General features: G+C 42.4%; 1 protein-coding gene across 23 annotated transcripts in view; it reads right to left on the minus strand.

Annotated features, from left to right (window-relative positions):
* Nucleotides 1–13,075: 13,075 nt before the first annotated feature.
* The window catches only part of SORBS2 (sorbin and SH3 domain containing 2), a 226,850-nt gene continuing 223,284 nt past the window's right edge, over nt 13,076–16,641 (minus strand). For all 23 annotated transcript variants that reach the window (XM_055384906.2, XM_055384907.2, XM_055384908.2 and 20 more), the window contains one exon: nt 13,076–15,235. In XM_055384906.2, coding sequence (XP_055240881.2) covers nt 15,174–15,235 — 62 coding nt within the window. In that variant the 3' untranslated portion in view covers nt 13,076–15,173. The remainder of the gene's footprint in view (nt 15,236–16,641) is intronic.

Genomic DNA, 16,641 nt, shown 5'->3' on the forward strand with positions numbered 1-16,641 from the left:
GATTAAACCATTGTTTCCTTCTGCACCAAAGTTTATTTTCTTTACAGAGCTATGTCATTTCCCACATTTCTTTCTTTTCATAACTCTATCTTGTTTTTGTCAACTAGAGAGTTTACGATTTAAAAATCCTTTTTAGAAGAATCATCCTTTTTTTTAAAGCTTCTTGAACATTTACTGCTCACTTTCCCTGTAGTGCGGGTTATCTCTGTTAGCCGCCTGAAATCCTTTCCGGAACAAGATGGCATTTGGTGTCTGGATTATTGATCTTGGTGTCCTGTAAGTTTCATGCCCAGGGCAGGAAGCTGGGGTGCATCAGAACTGCTGCTCTCTGAAGCAACTTGAGTACTTTGAGAAACGTCATATATTACAAATAAAAATCAGGCATTTTAATTCTTATCTCTATATTTTTTTTCTATATTTTGCACTGGTTTCTTTTAATTCTTTTCTTTGTTTCAGCATCCTCCAAGTCTTCGTTCAAAGCCTTCTCCCTTTCCTGATGTCTCTCTGTTTTAGTTAGGTATATATTTAGGCTGCCTCTTTTTCTTAAATAATTTTATAATGAAGACAAGCTCTTAAGATAATTTTATTTTGTTTTTTCTTTTTTTTTTTTTTTTTTTTTTTTTTAGAGACAGTGTCTTGCTCTGTCGTTCAGGCTGGAGGACAGTGGTGCAATCATAGCTCACTGTAACCTCAGCTCCTGGGCTCAAGCACCTCAGCCTCCTGTCAGCTGGGACTACAGACACGTGCCACCTGCCTAATTTTTTATTTTTATTTTTTTGTAGGAGATGGGGCCTCGACATGTTGCCCAGACTGGTCTCGAACTCCTAGGCTCAAAGGATCCTACTGCCTCTGCCTCCCAAAGACGTGGGATTACAGGCATGAGCCACCCGCCTCTTTATTTTGCTTTTATGAGTCAAAAACATTTGTCTCTTCTCCCTTAGCATTCATCTAAGTATATATTTTATAGGAGAAAGGCCAAGGGGAAGATCAGGGTGATGTTCAATATTAATATACTGTGCTTCAGAAAAGGAATGACATAAGCTATTGTCCTGAGAAATAATCTCTAGAACCCTCTATCAAAGTAATCACTGAGCATAAGGGGCTCTATTCAGAGAGGTGTTTTTATAAAGCCAAGGAGACCCTGCATACCTGGCTGGAAAGGGAGGAAGGGATTGAGGACAGAGTGGAAGTAAGGAAAGGCCTGGCCAGCTTCTGGTCCTGGGGATGGCAGGAAGATGGAAAAGGAGAGGAAGGGCACACAGTAAGGGTCCCTTTGACTTCCTGTCTGGAAGCTGTGCTTCAAGGTGAGTTACTCCAAGAGCAGTCTGCACCTCAGGCACATCACAGCGAGCTGGGCAGCCGGGGTGGTCAGGCAGAAAGAGGGCTCTGGGGCTCAGCATTCCAGGGTGCCCTCGACCTTTACAGGATAGGGATGCAGCGTTGAGAAGCGAAGGATCGACAGCGTGCACAGAGTGGTGAGGGGAGCTGACTGCACAGCAGAGCCTGGGTGCGAGGCTGGGCCAGAGGCTGGAGGAAGGGCATGGCAGATATTCTGGAGTCTGTAGCCTGCGGGAGCTGACTGGCTGAGTCAGCAGGAAGTGATAATCCTGCCCAGACCCAAAGAGATCAGATTACCAGTGACACCAGCCTCAGGTTTCAGCTTTGAAGGCCAGGAAACACCCAGGGAACAGGGACACAGCCCTGGAGACCAGAAGAGGTAGAGGACGTCATGCCCAACAGCCCAGGTTTTCCCACCACCATAAGATGTTAACTGCTCCCACTCACCGGGGAACTATCTTGGGAAGGAAGCGGAGGAGGGGAGACTATTCGGAGAGACCAAGCATTTTTATCCTGATGAGTGATTTTTTCCTAATAGACTGCTGCCATCTTTGGAACGGATTACACTAAAAAGGATTAGACATTTGGTTAATTTTATCTCTCTCTATAAATTTCAGTTATATATAATATATATACACACATATGCTATATATTTATATTTATCATATATAGAAGAAATTGCATACTTTAGACTGATATGTGTGTAAATTATTTAACTTCACTACAAGATTTTTGTTATATTAAGAGAAATACATCTTAGTTGTAAAATGTTTGAAAAATAAAAGTATCCATAAATCACTGAAGATATGACCATAGTCAACATTTTTGTGAATAATTTTTACATCTTATTCCGGTGTATATGGATTTATTAAGTAGAACCTTAAGAAATATCTGAGATGGTACTGTTTCTGACATATAAAATTAGAGATTTCATAGAGTCAACCTAATACATCTGGTCTAGGCACACACACATGCACACATGTACACATACGTGTACATCTATGTTCTAGGTGCATAGGTATAGCTGTAAAAATAGATATTCTTCCCTTCAAAAATGAGATTATACTGTTTTATAACTTTTTTGAAAATTTAGCAATGTGTTGTGAATATCTTTATACATCATTAAATATTTTTCCAGGAGGTCCTTTTTAAGTGATTACATGGTATTTCACAGCAAAAAGTGCCACAATGCGTTTATTAGATAAATATATCTAAATACCTATTGTTAGATATTTAGATTTCTAATAATTATTTGATGTCATGAATAACATGGTAATACATAAACTTACAGCTAAATATTTGAACACATTGAGAATTTTTTTAGAGTAAATATATAGAAATGACATTGCTAGAACAATGGATACACAGTATTTTGAAGTTTTTTTTTTAACTTTTATTTTCAGTTAATGGGTACATGTTCAGGTTTGTTATATAGGTAAACTGAGTGTCTTGGGGGTTTGGTGTACAGATTATTTTGTCACACAGGTAATAAGCATACACTGTAGGTAGTTTCTTGTATTTTAAAGTTGATTTATCAATTTACATTCTCTTAACACTATACTGAGACGAATCTTCAATTTGCTGCCAACTTGCTAGGTGAAAAACTGTAACTGATTTTACTTTTGGTTCCTGGGATTGAATAATTATTCCTGTACTTAATAGTTCTGTGTTTTCTTTATCTTTATCTTTGTCTTTTTTTTTTTTTTTAATGATCGCTTCATGGCGTTTGTTTTGTGCTGAGCTCCATATTGAACCTGCCTATATGTGCTGAGCTCCATATTGAACCTGCCTATATGGGAAGCTGAGCTCACAGTCTGGCCCCTCAACACGATCTCTCAGGCAGATTTCTAGCCTCAAAACCTTCTGTTTCTTTGAAATCCATATTCAATTTGTCATTCAGTCTGCTGCTATTTTTACTGAACTATTATTTCATGGACAGTTGAGAAATGGAAAGATCTTGATGATTAGTTGATTTTCTTCATTTCACCAACAAGGATATTGACGTCGGGCCATGCTAGTAACTTTCTCAGTGTCACGGGTCATATGAGGGTCTAGTGCTGGAATCTGGGCTCCTGGTCTGGTTGTGTATCCCTTACCTCTCGTCCTGGGAGGGTTCCTCAGGCCTGGTCTCTGTCAGGGAGCCATCCAAATAAATGCTGGCTGGTCGTGCTTTACCCAAGTTTTCTGGCTTCTGTGTGTGATTTTTTTTTTTTTTTTTTTTTAGATAGAGTCTTGCTCTCTCGCCAGGCTGGAGTGCAGTGGCACCATCTCGGCTCACTGCAACCTCCGACTCGCTGGTTCAAGTAATTTTCCTGCCTCAGCCTCCCAAGTAGCTGGGATTACAAGCAGGTGCCACCATGCCCAGCTAATTTTTGTATTTTTAGTAGAGATGGGGTTTCACCATGTTGGCCAGGATGGTCTTGATCTTCTGACCTCGTGATCTGCCTGCCTTGGCCTCCCAAAGTGCTGGGATTACAGGCGTGAGCCACCGCGCCCGGCCCTAACTGTGTCTTTATGTCACTTCCTTCTTAAAAACTGATGAGCTTACTTCCTTCTTAAAAACTGATGAACGATTCTAATATTTGTTTTATATAATATCTGCTTTAGAAATCTCTCATTGATTTTAAACATATTTATAAATGCCACATTCTGACGGTCTTCATCAAACATCTAGCTGAGAAAACTTGGCAATGCAGCCAAGAGGACCTAACACAGGTATTCACATGCTTGATGCCAGTGAGAATCAGCTTAAAGGGGACTTCTGAAGGCCAAAAGGCCAGGGAACTAGCCTTTTAGAGACAACCACATGCTGGACTGTTGGTATATTTTATCTTATTTACTCCTCAGATAAATATTATGTGATATTCTTTTATTACATCATTTCACAAGCTGACCAAAGTCACGAGTACAGGCCCACTTCCTTAGGAACCTAACTGAGTCTGAGTTTGGAAAATACGCTTTTTATACCATTTACGGGAGCCGCGTTGGCAAAGCAAGGCGTTCACTCTCTGATCCTTTTTCTTTTTGTAAACTCTGACTGCCAGAACAATCTTCAAATAACATGTCATTATCAGCAGCCAAAAAGGAAGCTTGGACCCTTTTGAATTTGAAGTTTGTACAGCAGTCCTTGTTATTGCTTTCCATCTTTTCTCACTGGGAAAAAATGGCTCCCGAAATAAGAATGTTCTTCGTGACCCCATTTAGAAAATTGGTCATCTTGTCTATGCATCACCAGTGTCGAGAACTGTGCTGTGGTTTTTAATACAGCTGTCTAGCAATTTATCTTTGATAGTGAAAGAAATACCATGGCCATTAATCCATGAGCAGATGTCCGCTAAGCTTTTTGTCATATCATCTGACAGCTGACCAAAGCCATAAGCGTGTGTGTGGAAGGATGTCGGGTGGGTGGGAGGCCTGGACAGCACTCAGCTCTCAGAGTTCATAAACATTTTGAGATTTCTCCATTAGCAGGGAGAAGGAGACAAAGAGTGAGGGAGAGAGAGGGAAAAAATTATTTTAGAGACCTCATTATAAATACTTGGAACAAATAATATCAGTGTTTTTCCTAGGGAACAGGCCAAAGATAGACTTACTAGTTTCAACTCATTTCTGTCTGCCAGCCACCAAATTTCTTTGCTGAAGGGTTAGGGTGGAAAATGCCGGTAATTCTAAGGAGAAGCCTGTGCTATCAGCAACTCTGGCAAGCTAACAACTGGTTAGTTTGTATAGGAGCAGCCTCTGAGGGGGACATTCTTATTGAAAAAGTGAGCAAGTCTCATGCTCCCAGTCTGGTCTATGGTACCTATCAGGTTCAGAATATCTTGATGCTTGTGTGTGACTTCTTTTGTTTTAAATGAAACACACTGTATTAAGATTGAGTCACCAAGATGAGCCCAGAGGAATTATCAAAGTCATATCTTGCTGTGTCAACAGCTTTGTGTCCCAGCCCCCAGAGGGCTTTAGTTGAGATGTTGGTGGCATTCAGTCAGGAATTGTCAAGTCTGAGCGCTTTGAATGCCAAGCTTGAGCGGAATTTTGATCTTGATATCCTGTTCCTTGTATCAAAGCTCATCTGTTAAGAAAAAAAGTGGCCCTGGTTCAAATATGGGCTAATGTCACTGAGGAGGGGCAGAAAAAAGTGTTACTGGTTGGCATTGCATTATAGACCTAATAAGATTAATATTTATAATCCGACAATCTAATTTTCAGACCCATTTCACTTGGTTTGATTAAAGAATTGTCAGGGAATCATTAGAAAAGGTGTACCAGTTCCTTGTATTTTGTCCAAGGAGATTTTTCTGGGATGAGTATTATCTATAAATTCTTGTGCTTATATTTCATCATGGCCTTAACTATACTTGCACTCTGGTGAAGAACACTGATATCTCGTAATTATCTAATTAATAACTTCTGATATTATTAACATTTTTTTCTTTTTAAAGACAGGATCTTGCTACGTTGCTCAGGCTGGTCTCAAACTCATCAGTCCAAGAGATCCTTCCACCTCAGCCTTTGGAGTAGCTGGGACTGCAGGCACCACCACCACACTTGGCTTCATTTTCCTTTAACATTTTAACATACAACATATATGAGTATTTACTTACTGAGTGGCAAACACTGTTGATTGAATGTTTCAATGTCTCCTCTGTCCCTTGTGGAAGGAAAACTCGCAGGCTGCTGACAGTTCCTTTGAAGCCTCAGTGTGCATTTGAGATGGCTTCTTAAAGCCAATGATTGAGAACGTATGATGAAACAAGGTAGATCAAATAGTCTGGTCTTATGGAACCAGGAGCCAGCTAGAGAGCTCGAGAGAGTCTGATTGCCTGAGGCATCCTCTGAGAGCTCTAGATATCCATTTCTTGTTTCTTTTTTGCCTCTTCAGCTCACTTTCCAAGTTGTGCAATTATAACTTGGAAACGTGCTGTGCCTTTTATTGAGGGTGTTGCCCCCATGGAAGCAGCCCTTGCAAGGCTATGGACCAAGTGTTTGTGTACCCTCCAATTCACTTGTTAAATCCTGGTCCCCACAGTGCTGCTATTGGGATGTGGGGTCTTTGGGAGGTGACTGTGTTATGAGAGCAAGGCCCTCATGAATGGGGTTAGTGCCCTTATGAAAGAGGTTCCAGAGAGTTCCCTTCTCTTTCTACCATGTGAGAACACAGAAAAAGAAGGCTCTTTTCTTTCTATTCTTTTTTTTTTTGTTATTTTTTATTTTATGAGACAGGGTCTTGCTCAGTGTCACCTGGGCTGGAGTGCAGTGGCATGATCATAGCTCACTGCACCCTCGACCTCCTGGGCTTAAGCAATTCTCCTGCCTCAGGCTCCTGAGTAGCTGGGACTACAGGTATGTGTCATTATGCCTGGCTGATTTTTTTTTTTAATTTTTATTTTTTAGTGGAGACAGTCTCACTGTTTTGCCTAGGCTGCTTTTGAACTCCTGAGCTCAAGTGACCCTCCTGCCTTGGCCTCCCAAAGTGCTTGGATTACAGATGTGAGCTACCACACGCAGCCAAGAAGAAGGCTTTCTCTGAGGAAGTGGGTTCTCACCAGGCATCAAATCTGCTTGTGCCTTGATCTTGGACTTCACAGCCTCCAGAATTGTGAGAGATAAATGTCTGCTGTTTATAAGCCACCTGCAGACATGAGAGGCAGTAGGGAAAGTTAAGATCAGAGTTAGGGATTCCTCACCTTGTAGAGGGCCATTGCTATCCCTCTGACTCAGATAGAGCTTCTGCGGCAGGGTAGATTAATGGTAGATTCCTAGTCTATCCAAGTGTGTGCATAATGAACAATGAGTGAAAAGAGATTGCTAAATATTTACGCCCTGGGAACATATAATTTTTTCCTGCATTATTGAATATACCACTGGCTGTTTTGGCTAGGGTGCTCTCTGTGTGTCTGTGTGTGTGTAGGGAAGGGGTGTCTTTGTGAAGCTATAAGCTGAACTACTCAACAGTTATCACTTATTATATCTTGTTTTTATGCAAATCCCAAATTGAGGATGGAGCTGGGGGAAGGGGGCATTTCAGTTGTCACCCTCTGGAACAAGATAGATCCTCTGCATTGATCATCCACTAGGAACCAGGGAGCAGAGAAGTGGGTGGAAGCGAGTGTCCCTGAGAGAAGGCCTGTACTAGTCTGCGTGGGCTGCCATAACCAGGTACCAGAGACTGGGGGGCTCAAACGATGGACATTTATTTTCTTCCTGTTCTGGAGGCTAGGAGTTGGAGTTCAAGGTATCGCAGGGTCGGTGTATGGGAAGCCTCTCTCCTTAGGTATAGATGGCTGCTTTCTTTGCATCTTCACATGGTTCCCTCTGTACACTTCTGTGTCCTAATTACTTCTTCTTCTTCTTCTTTTTTTTTTTGAGATGGAGTCTTGCTCTGTCGCCCAGGCTGGAGTGCAGTGGCACAATCTTGGTTCATTGCAAGCTCCATCTCCTGGGTTCAAGAGATTCTCCTGCCTCAGCCTCCTGAATAGCTGGGACTACAGGCACCCGCCACCACGCCCAGCTAATTTTTGTATTTTTAGTAGAGACGGGGTTTCACTGCATTAGCCGGGATGGTCTTGATCTCCTGACCTCGTGATCTGCCCGCCTCGGCCTCCCAAAGTGCTGGAATTACAGGCATGAGCCACTGCGCCTGGCCCAATCACTTCTTTTTATAAGGATTCCACTTAGATTAGAGCCCACTCAGATGACCTCATTTTACCTCAATTACCTCTTTAAATGCCCTATTCCAAATACATTCTGAGGTTCTGGGGTTTAGAACTCAATGTATGAACTTAAGGGGATGGGGACACAATTCAGCCCCTAACAAGGACTGACCCCTGGTTTTGTGTTTAAACACATGGTTACTGTTAGTATGGACTAGAGATGAGAATACCGCCATCTTTTCTTCACTAGGGACATGGGCATCACTCACACTGCAGACGGTGTGGGTGATTAGAGGGCACAATGGGATTCCCCGAGCAAAGCCTGATGGCGCAGCGTCACCGAGGCTCCCACTCTGAGCCCAGGCTGGCCTTGTCATCGGTGCCCTGCAGTCTGCGTGGCTTCTGGAAAGCAAAGGAATCTTTCTACCCTACCCACGTGGCCTGCGACAGCTCACTAATAACTGAGCTTGCTTTGCTTCACACACCTGGCTTTTGCTGATGACATCATCGCCTCTGAGATCATCCGGGAGGGAATGGCCTCCCTGCTCTGGGCTGATCTGAGCCTCAGTAGAGATGTTTTTACAATGACTGCTTTGCCCAGAGACATTCTACAGAGATCCTTGTTTATCTCTAGGCACTCATCTACCTTGTGCTTCAGTCCACCTCAGGGATTGTTTGACTCCTTCCTAGGTGCATTCCGGCTTTATCTCCAGAGTTTGGGAGGAGAAACTGCCTTCTACAAAGGGCCTAGATCTGACAGTCATAGGGCAGAAGATGAGACCATTAGGACTGTGACTCTCAGCCTTTTAATTCTGGATTAAAAAAAAATCCTTTACAATGATTTACAAGATGATTCTCCTAAGTAGTATGAGTTACCCTAGGGCAGGGCTTCTGACCTCAACGCTATAGGCAATTTGGGCTGGATAATTCTTAGTTGTGAGGGCTGGCCTGTGTATTGTGGGTCCAGCAGTGTCTCTGGTCTCTATGCACAGATAGCAGTAGCACCCCTGAGAAGTGCTTGTATATTGCCAAATGTCCCCTGGAGGAGTGACAAAGTCACCCACAGGGAAGAAGCCCTGCACTAGTACATTATAAAAATATGTTCAATCTAACTTTTTTGAACTATATCTAATTTCAAAGTAAATGATCTGTTCCATCAATTTTGATTCAAAAAATTGAAACAAACCTCCAGGATGGTTTGGATGTTACATCCAACTGCAATCCACACGTTCATTTCTCTGTTTAATCTCTCTCTTCCTTTAGCCATCCCTTCACTGTACAGGTGCTTTTAAAGCCTGTGATGGCCTATAGTAGGAAGATTATAAGTATTATTTTCTTTTCTCTCTTCATTTCACCTTTCCTTCCTCTACCAATTCCTCAGATTACAATAGATTTTCTAACCTGGTGGTAATTTTGTAATTCTTGCTTTGAGGTTTTGAGTTCATTGTATTTTCATGAATCCTGAGGATTGACTTAGACTTTTTCTCCTTTTTTTTATAGACCTCGCTAATGTCAAATTGACTTGAAAACATGATTTATTCACTTTATTTCAGAGTCCTGCTCAAAGGTAAGTGCCGATTATAAAACAGTATGTTCAGGCCAGGCGCAGTGGCTCATGCCTGCAATCCCAGCACTTTGGGAGGCCAAGGCGGGTGGATCACCTGACGTCAGGAGTTCAAGAGCAGCCTGGCCAACATGGAGAAACCCTGTCTCTACTAACAATGCAGAAATTAGCTGGGTGCAGTGGCTTTTACCTGTAATCCCAGCTACTTGGGAGGCTGAGGCAGGAGAATCGCTTGAACCTTGGAGTCGGAGGTTGCAGTGAGCCGAAATCGCACCCCTAAACTCCAGCCTGGGTGACAGAATGAGACTCTGAAAAAAAAACACCAAAAAACCAGTATGTTCAGTGTGATCCCATTTTTACCTACACTGCCCACTGCCCCCAACAAATCCACATGTGTAGAGAAACACTCAGGAGAATATGTTCCACACTCGAATCCATACCCTACATGGAACTCTTAGTGAACCTGTTTCTTCTTTTTGTTCCTTTATAGCTTTCTAATTTTTCCGACAATAAGCATCTATTGCTTGTGGAATTGAAAAAGAAAAAAAAAGCTTGAAAAAGTTATTCTCAAGCTCCCTGTGAAATCAGTGCAAGATTCAGCACGTACCCCCTGGTGTTGTTAATGGTAACAAGAGTTGTATTGGAAATGGCACTTATTTTTGGAAGACACAGGGACAACTGAGTCACCCATAGTATTTTAGGGGAAAGAATGAAACAAGAAACCCCAAATGAACAGGTGAAGATTTACTAGGCAGATTTCTGTCTTGTACTGAACGTTTTTTGGGTCAAGATTATATGCATGTGCATGAGCTCAGATGGAACTGTCCTGACCTGCGGAGGGGCCGAATTTAGCAGTGAGCTCAGGCTCAGGTCACTTAGAGTCATCCAGCAGAAAATGGCTGGTGTGTCTTGGGGCTTTGTATGCTCAAGAGCTGTCCGGCAAGCACGCAGCATTCCTAGAGCACGCTGGGCTCGCCTGCTTCCCAGTGATTCAACTCACAGACAGGCTTGTGCTCAGTCAAAACATGTCGGTCATTGAAAGTATATTCTCACTGGTGAGTGTCCTTTTAGAAACCAAACTCAGCTTTCTTCAGGGAAACAATGTGTGCTGATGGGCACACCTCTTTCTCTTCATCCCGCGCACAGTAGGATGCTGCTATGAGGGGGTGTCTGTTCGTGTCAGCCCTGCTTGTGCGAATGGTGGAGAGGGGAGGAGGTGGATGCGTGCAGCAGCTCAACCCTGAGTGCACAGCTTCATCCGCAGTGTGTTTGTCACCAAGCTTGCATGGTTTAGAAGAAAGACGACAGGCTTGGGAGATAGACGCGTGAGATTCTCAATCCGATTTCAATCAAGTATTATGTATAATACCTTACATGTCTGGATAAGTTATTTAACTTCCCAGAGCCTCAGCTGCCTCATCTCTAAAATGGGCACAAAGCAGACTTCCTGTTAGATTTCTTGTGAGCATAAAGATAAGGAACGCATGTGAGGAACAGCCTGGTGTACAGCAGGTGTTCGCTATTTCTTTCCCTCGGGTCAGTTTCCAGTTTCCAGGTGTGTTGCTAACAATCAGCACAGGCAAGCGTTCACAAACGTTTCCTCTAAAGAAACAGAGAGTAAATGCTCTAGGTTTTGTGAGCTAGGAGGCAAAATTAAGGATATTATGTACGTCCTTACATAATAAAGAGAAAACACATTTCCACCAATTGTTGCTGATTTAGGAATATAATAATACAAATAGAGCACAATTTTTTTTCTAACATAGATCTACTAACGAAAAGAAAAGAACCCTTTTCTGGGGAGATAGCGTTTTACTTAACTGAGGTTCAAAGTTAGAGTTCCCTCTTATCAAGGGGATTGCCAGTGTTCATCTGTACAAACCATTCTTAATTTGCAGGCCATGCAGGAGCAGGCCGTGAGCTGAATTTTGTCCACAGGCCACAGTTTGGAAATCTCTGCTATGGACTGCTTATTAATAGCACTAATCTCTGCTTGTATTCTAACTGTAATCATTAATAGTGAGTAAATAATCTGAAATCGTAAGTGATGAATGAACTGTTAGAGAGCTACCATCTGCAGAGGGGGATGAAATAATTAAGTAAATAAACAGGCACTGGAAGCTGACAGGATACTTAGTCTTATTTGATCGAATAATTGTGTGTGGTTTTTTTTTTTTTTTTTTTTGAGACAGGGTCTCTCTCTGTTGCCCAGGCTGGAGTGCAATGACATGATCTCAGCTCACTGCGACCTCTGCCTCCTGGGTTCAAGCGATTCTCCTGCCTCGGCCTCCTGAGTATCTGCCATTACAGGCGCACGCCACCATGCCCAGCTAATTTTCGTATTTTTAGTAGAGACCGGGTTTCACCATATTAGTTAGGCTGGCCTCGAACTCCCCACCTCAGGTGATCTGCCCGCCTCGGCCTCCCAAAGTGCTGGGATTACAGGCATAAGCCACTGTACCCGGCCGTGATCAGATAATTCTTTAAATAATATCTTTCTTTGTGGCTAAAATCCTGGAAAACAGCAGGAAGAAATGATCAGGCCACACAAACCAACCACCTACTATGAGAGATCAGGCAGTGGATGATTGTGAAAAGTTACTCAAATAGGTTATTTCTGCATCGAATCAAGTAAGAAAAGGACTTGCTTGTCTTTAGCGATGATGCAGCTAAAGGAGGGATGAAGATCTGGCATGTAAGTATCAGAGGGTCCCTTCCTTCCGCCCTTCCACCCACCTGGATGGACAGGTCAGATGGATCTAGTTATATGACCCTTACACACTCAGATGAAAACAAGACCAAAAGACTATTATGGGGTATATTCTTCACCCAAAGGGATTATGTTTTAGCAGAATGCTAATATAGACTGGGAATTATCCTATGGCATAGAAGGCACCAGAGTGGGTGTTAAGGGGAAGCAACGTGACAAGACATCTTTGATAACCGAGTTGGCAAGAGAGGAATGTCCGTATTTCTGAATATTTAAGAGATAGATATGGAAAAGGGTCAAAACACATAGAGCAAGAAGGGACTAAGGTATATGAGAAAAGATCCAAGCAAGCAAGCTGGGTCTTTCCCATTTGTGTGGCAGAAAGCGGGGACCCCACTGCCACCCATCATTTGAAAGACACTGAAAGCCTGTGGACATTTGCAGAAGCTGCCGAGCCAATGGTGCTGAAGCTGCTTAGGGCAAAGATTTTAAAATTTCAGAGTGTTGAGCTGGAAAAGTGCTTACAACTCCTTGTAACTAACCCCTCCTTGGAAAACTAGCTGTTTTGAGGCAGAAATATTTTACAATGTATTGTTTTAACTGAAGGGCAATTTTTAGCCAAAGAACGTTTAGCAAATGAGCTTTGGTGGTGGGTTTAAAAATATTTCTTCTCTGAGCTGATGCTGACACAGCTTTTCTCCATTTTTGTGTTGAAAGAACACACAACAAAATGCATTTTCTCTTAGTTTAACAAGTTGGAATAAAATACACAATTTTTATAAAGATAAATGTCAAGAAGAAAAACTGAAGTATACTTCCAAGCAAAATTTATTAGATGTCTATTCAAGAAAAACACAATGACCTTTGCTTGTAAGAATTCAAAGTCAATTACCTGGAAGCCAGGTATGAATATTTTTTTCTTTTAAAATCAGATACAGAGAGTAGAAACAGTAATTTTTCTTAAATATGACAGGCAACAGATATTGAAGTCTTTTCTCATAAATGGCATCAAAGAGAATTATTCATTTATCAGCAAAGCTGCATGCAGTTGACTTAATTTCAAACCTGAAGCCTTTAAAATATGAAGCTGGTTGTGAACTTGACAGAAATCAAGGCAGGCTACTCAATGATGTTTCTTTACCTTCTTCCTAATGAAATTCCCTTGTCATCAGTCAGTAGATATGTACATTTCATTTGGCTTCTACAATCTTTTAACTTCATAGATTTTTGCATAAATGCTATCTGACAGAATCACACTATCTAGGGGTGCTTGTGATCTGTGAGATAAGGAGAGGCTAGTCTGCTGAAAGTGTTGTCGCAGGATAAAGACCAAATTAGGAAACGCCCCTGTTTTCTCAACAACTAAATAGTCTGTACAAAAAAAGAGCAAACATATGTACAAAATTCTAGAGGCTACGTACATTGTGAAAAGATCAATCACTGTCCACGAAAGAAATGCCATAAAAAGTTTTATCTATAAGGTGCTCAAGATCCCAAGATGAACAGTTCTTATGCAAAGTCATAAGAAATACAAAGCTAGTTTTCGGAGCAGGTGTAATTCAGGCACTGTGAACTATATTAAACCTTCCAGGTCCCAATATCATTTTTTAAATTTCTGCTTCAGGGCAGAAAATAAAACCTGAATGATTTAACATTGCTTCTAAAAAGTGCCTAATTTATTCCTAGGAAATATTTTACACACACCAGGAAAATCAGGCTCAACATATTCCTGTCCTCAAATGTAGCCAGGATTCTGAGTTCCATAGAAGAAAAATAATTATTATAGTAAAAATAATTGTATTAATCATAATCCTTGCTAAAACCAACTTTAATACTTGTGATGCTTCTGTACTCTATTTCTATAAAATAATGTGTGAGATTCTATTACATTTCCATAAAATGTACAACATATCATATGGATTATATGTTCTCATACAATCTCAAATGTGTATGTGTACACACAGTGAAATCTTACCTACTAGTATTGCTTACAGATACTTCCAAGTGTCTGTTAGAATAATTCTTTGCACCTCTCACTAACACTGCTTTTACTTACATTTTTTCAGATAAATAAAACACTAAGAGCTCATTGTTCATGATGCTGATCATTACATTTTAATATAAAATAGCGATGCAACTTTACAACACAATAGTTTTCCCCTGTAGCCTAGCTCAGCCTCTTGTATTGTCATGATTATTACCGAAGGCTCTTACTTACTGTTTGCACTTCTAAAAAATGCAAACAAATTGCAGAAAAAGACTCCTATTTGAAAACTCACATTCAATCAGCAAAATCACACTCATCCAAATTAACTCGCCTCCTCTTGCTTTAAAGGGTGTAATCACTGTGCATATTACAACATGTATGTGCAGGCAAACAATAGCTAAAGTACAGTTACAGTTGTCATATTGTGTAAACCAAGACACTAGGCAAACTTGTGAAAAGAATATACACTGCCAAGCTAAGAATATGAAAACGCAAACCACAGCATTCCCCAATAAACAATTTTCTGGTCGTCTTGGGGGAGAACATCGCCTGGGGGGAGATGTTGAAATGGAGCCACGAGGCTGGACAGCCTCCTGGAGACACTTTTTTTTTTTTTTTTGCCTCAAATATTTTACCATTTTTAAATATCATAATTTTTCTTTCTGATCCCACATTTTGACGTGTCAAAGCTGAGAGCGGGAAGTAGGAATCCACACTTTCACGGAGGGGGCCAGCCTGCCATGTCGTCCCCAGGCTCGCAGCAGCGGCGGTTACTCTGCTGGTGGTTTGGTGGCAGGTGGAGATGGTGACGGCGCATTGGAAACCGTAAGGCATGACAACGGGAGGCCCGCGGGGTGTTTCAGGCGCGTTGACGCAGGTGCGTGGCTGGCAGGCGGCCTCTGCAGAAGGAGGGAGAGCAATTCACAGCCTCTTGACGTAGTTTCCGGGGAAAGTACCAAAGAATTTGGTTCTTCTTGAGGTCCCTGAAAATAGAAGCGAGTCATGAAAGGGGGGTAACAACGATATCAGTTCATACACATGGGCTTGAATACTTCCCATTTACAAGGTCTCGGAAGACAGCAAGCCCCGAGGGGTTTGGAAAAGAAGGCAGGCAACTCACATGAAGCCCATAGGCAGACAAAATAAGCAGTGTTAGCTGGTTGCCTGACGCTCTCACTGCCCCTCCGGCATAAATGATGCGCTGCCATCGCGGCAGGCTAAACAGAAATGCTGAGCCTCCCAAGCTAAAGGGAAAGTCAGCCCTGCTGAGAAGCGGGGCGGAGGAGCTCAGCCACTGAGGCTGCCACACCAGAGTCGGGGGTGAGGGATCAAGGCGAGGCTGACAGGTGACAGGGTGAGTGGAAAATCCTAAGAGCAAAGCTTCTCAGGGACCAGCAACCCGCGCAACACAGGTGCGACACGAAGCCATCATCTGTGGCAGGCTGTCGCTGTTCAGATTTATCATCTTATAGAAGATCATGGTCAGTGCCACATCATTTATTTAAAAACAGCACTGCCAGAGTCCTTCATCAAGTATACAATTTTTCAACAATTTACAAATTAATGAAAAAAAGGATTAAGCACTATTTGTGTGTGGGAGTTCTATCAGTGGCATGATTGTTAACATGGTGTGTGTTTAACCACACGCACAAATGGCTATCATCATTATGTTCGCCTCTGGCTTCAAATAATGTAATTCCTTGGACACTTCTTGTAAAAGTCGGTGCACTAAATTGCTAAATTCTTCTTTAGGCAGCGCAGATGGACCGGATAAGGGTCTCTAAAGCTTCATCTCTCTCCTATATCCTGGCACTTACTGCCTTGGTTTGATGGCTGTTTTTCTTTTTCCTTGGCTAGGCAAGCCATTTTACATTTCTCCTTCCTCCTCCTCCTCCCTCCTCCTCCTCCTCCTCCTCCTCCTTCTCCTCCTTGTTTTTGAGATGGAGTTTCGCTCTTGTCGCCCAGGCTGGAGTGCAGTGGCATGATCTCGGCTCACTGCAACCTCTGCCTCTTGGGTTCAAGCAATTCTCCTGCCTTAGCCTCCTGAGTGGCTGGGATTACGGGCACCTGCCACCAAGCCCAGCTGATTTTTGTATTTTTGGTAGATACGGGGTTTCACCATGTTGACCAGGCTGGCCTCGAACTCCTGGCCTCAGGTAATCCACCCGCCTCGGCCTCCCAAAGTGCTAGAATTACAGGCATGAGCCACCGCACCCGGCCTTTTTTTCTTCTTTTAATGGAAATAAAATCAGAGGCTTGTGGCTGCACCAGGGCCTCAATTCTTTCATGATTTTGCCACCGATGGATGTCTAGAGTGAGCCCTCCTCTCCTCTCACCTTTCCTCTCTTCCATTCTCTGCCCCGCCGCCTGTGTTTCCTTTTCACCTCTT

Source organism: Gorilla gorilla, chromosome 3 (assembly GCF_029281585.2).
Source record: "Gorilla gorilla gorilla isolate KB3781 chromosome 3, NHGRI_mGorGor1-v2.1_pri, whole genome shotgun sequence".
NCBI classification, from domain to species: Eukaryota; Metazoa; Chordata; class Mammalia; order Primates; family Hominidae; genus Gorilla; species Gorilla gorilla.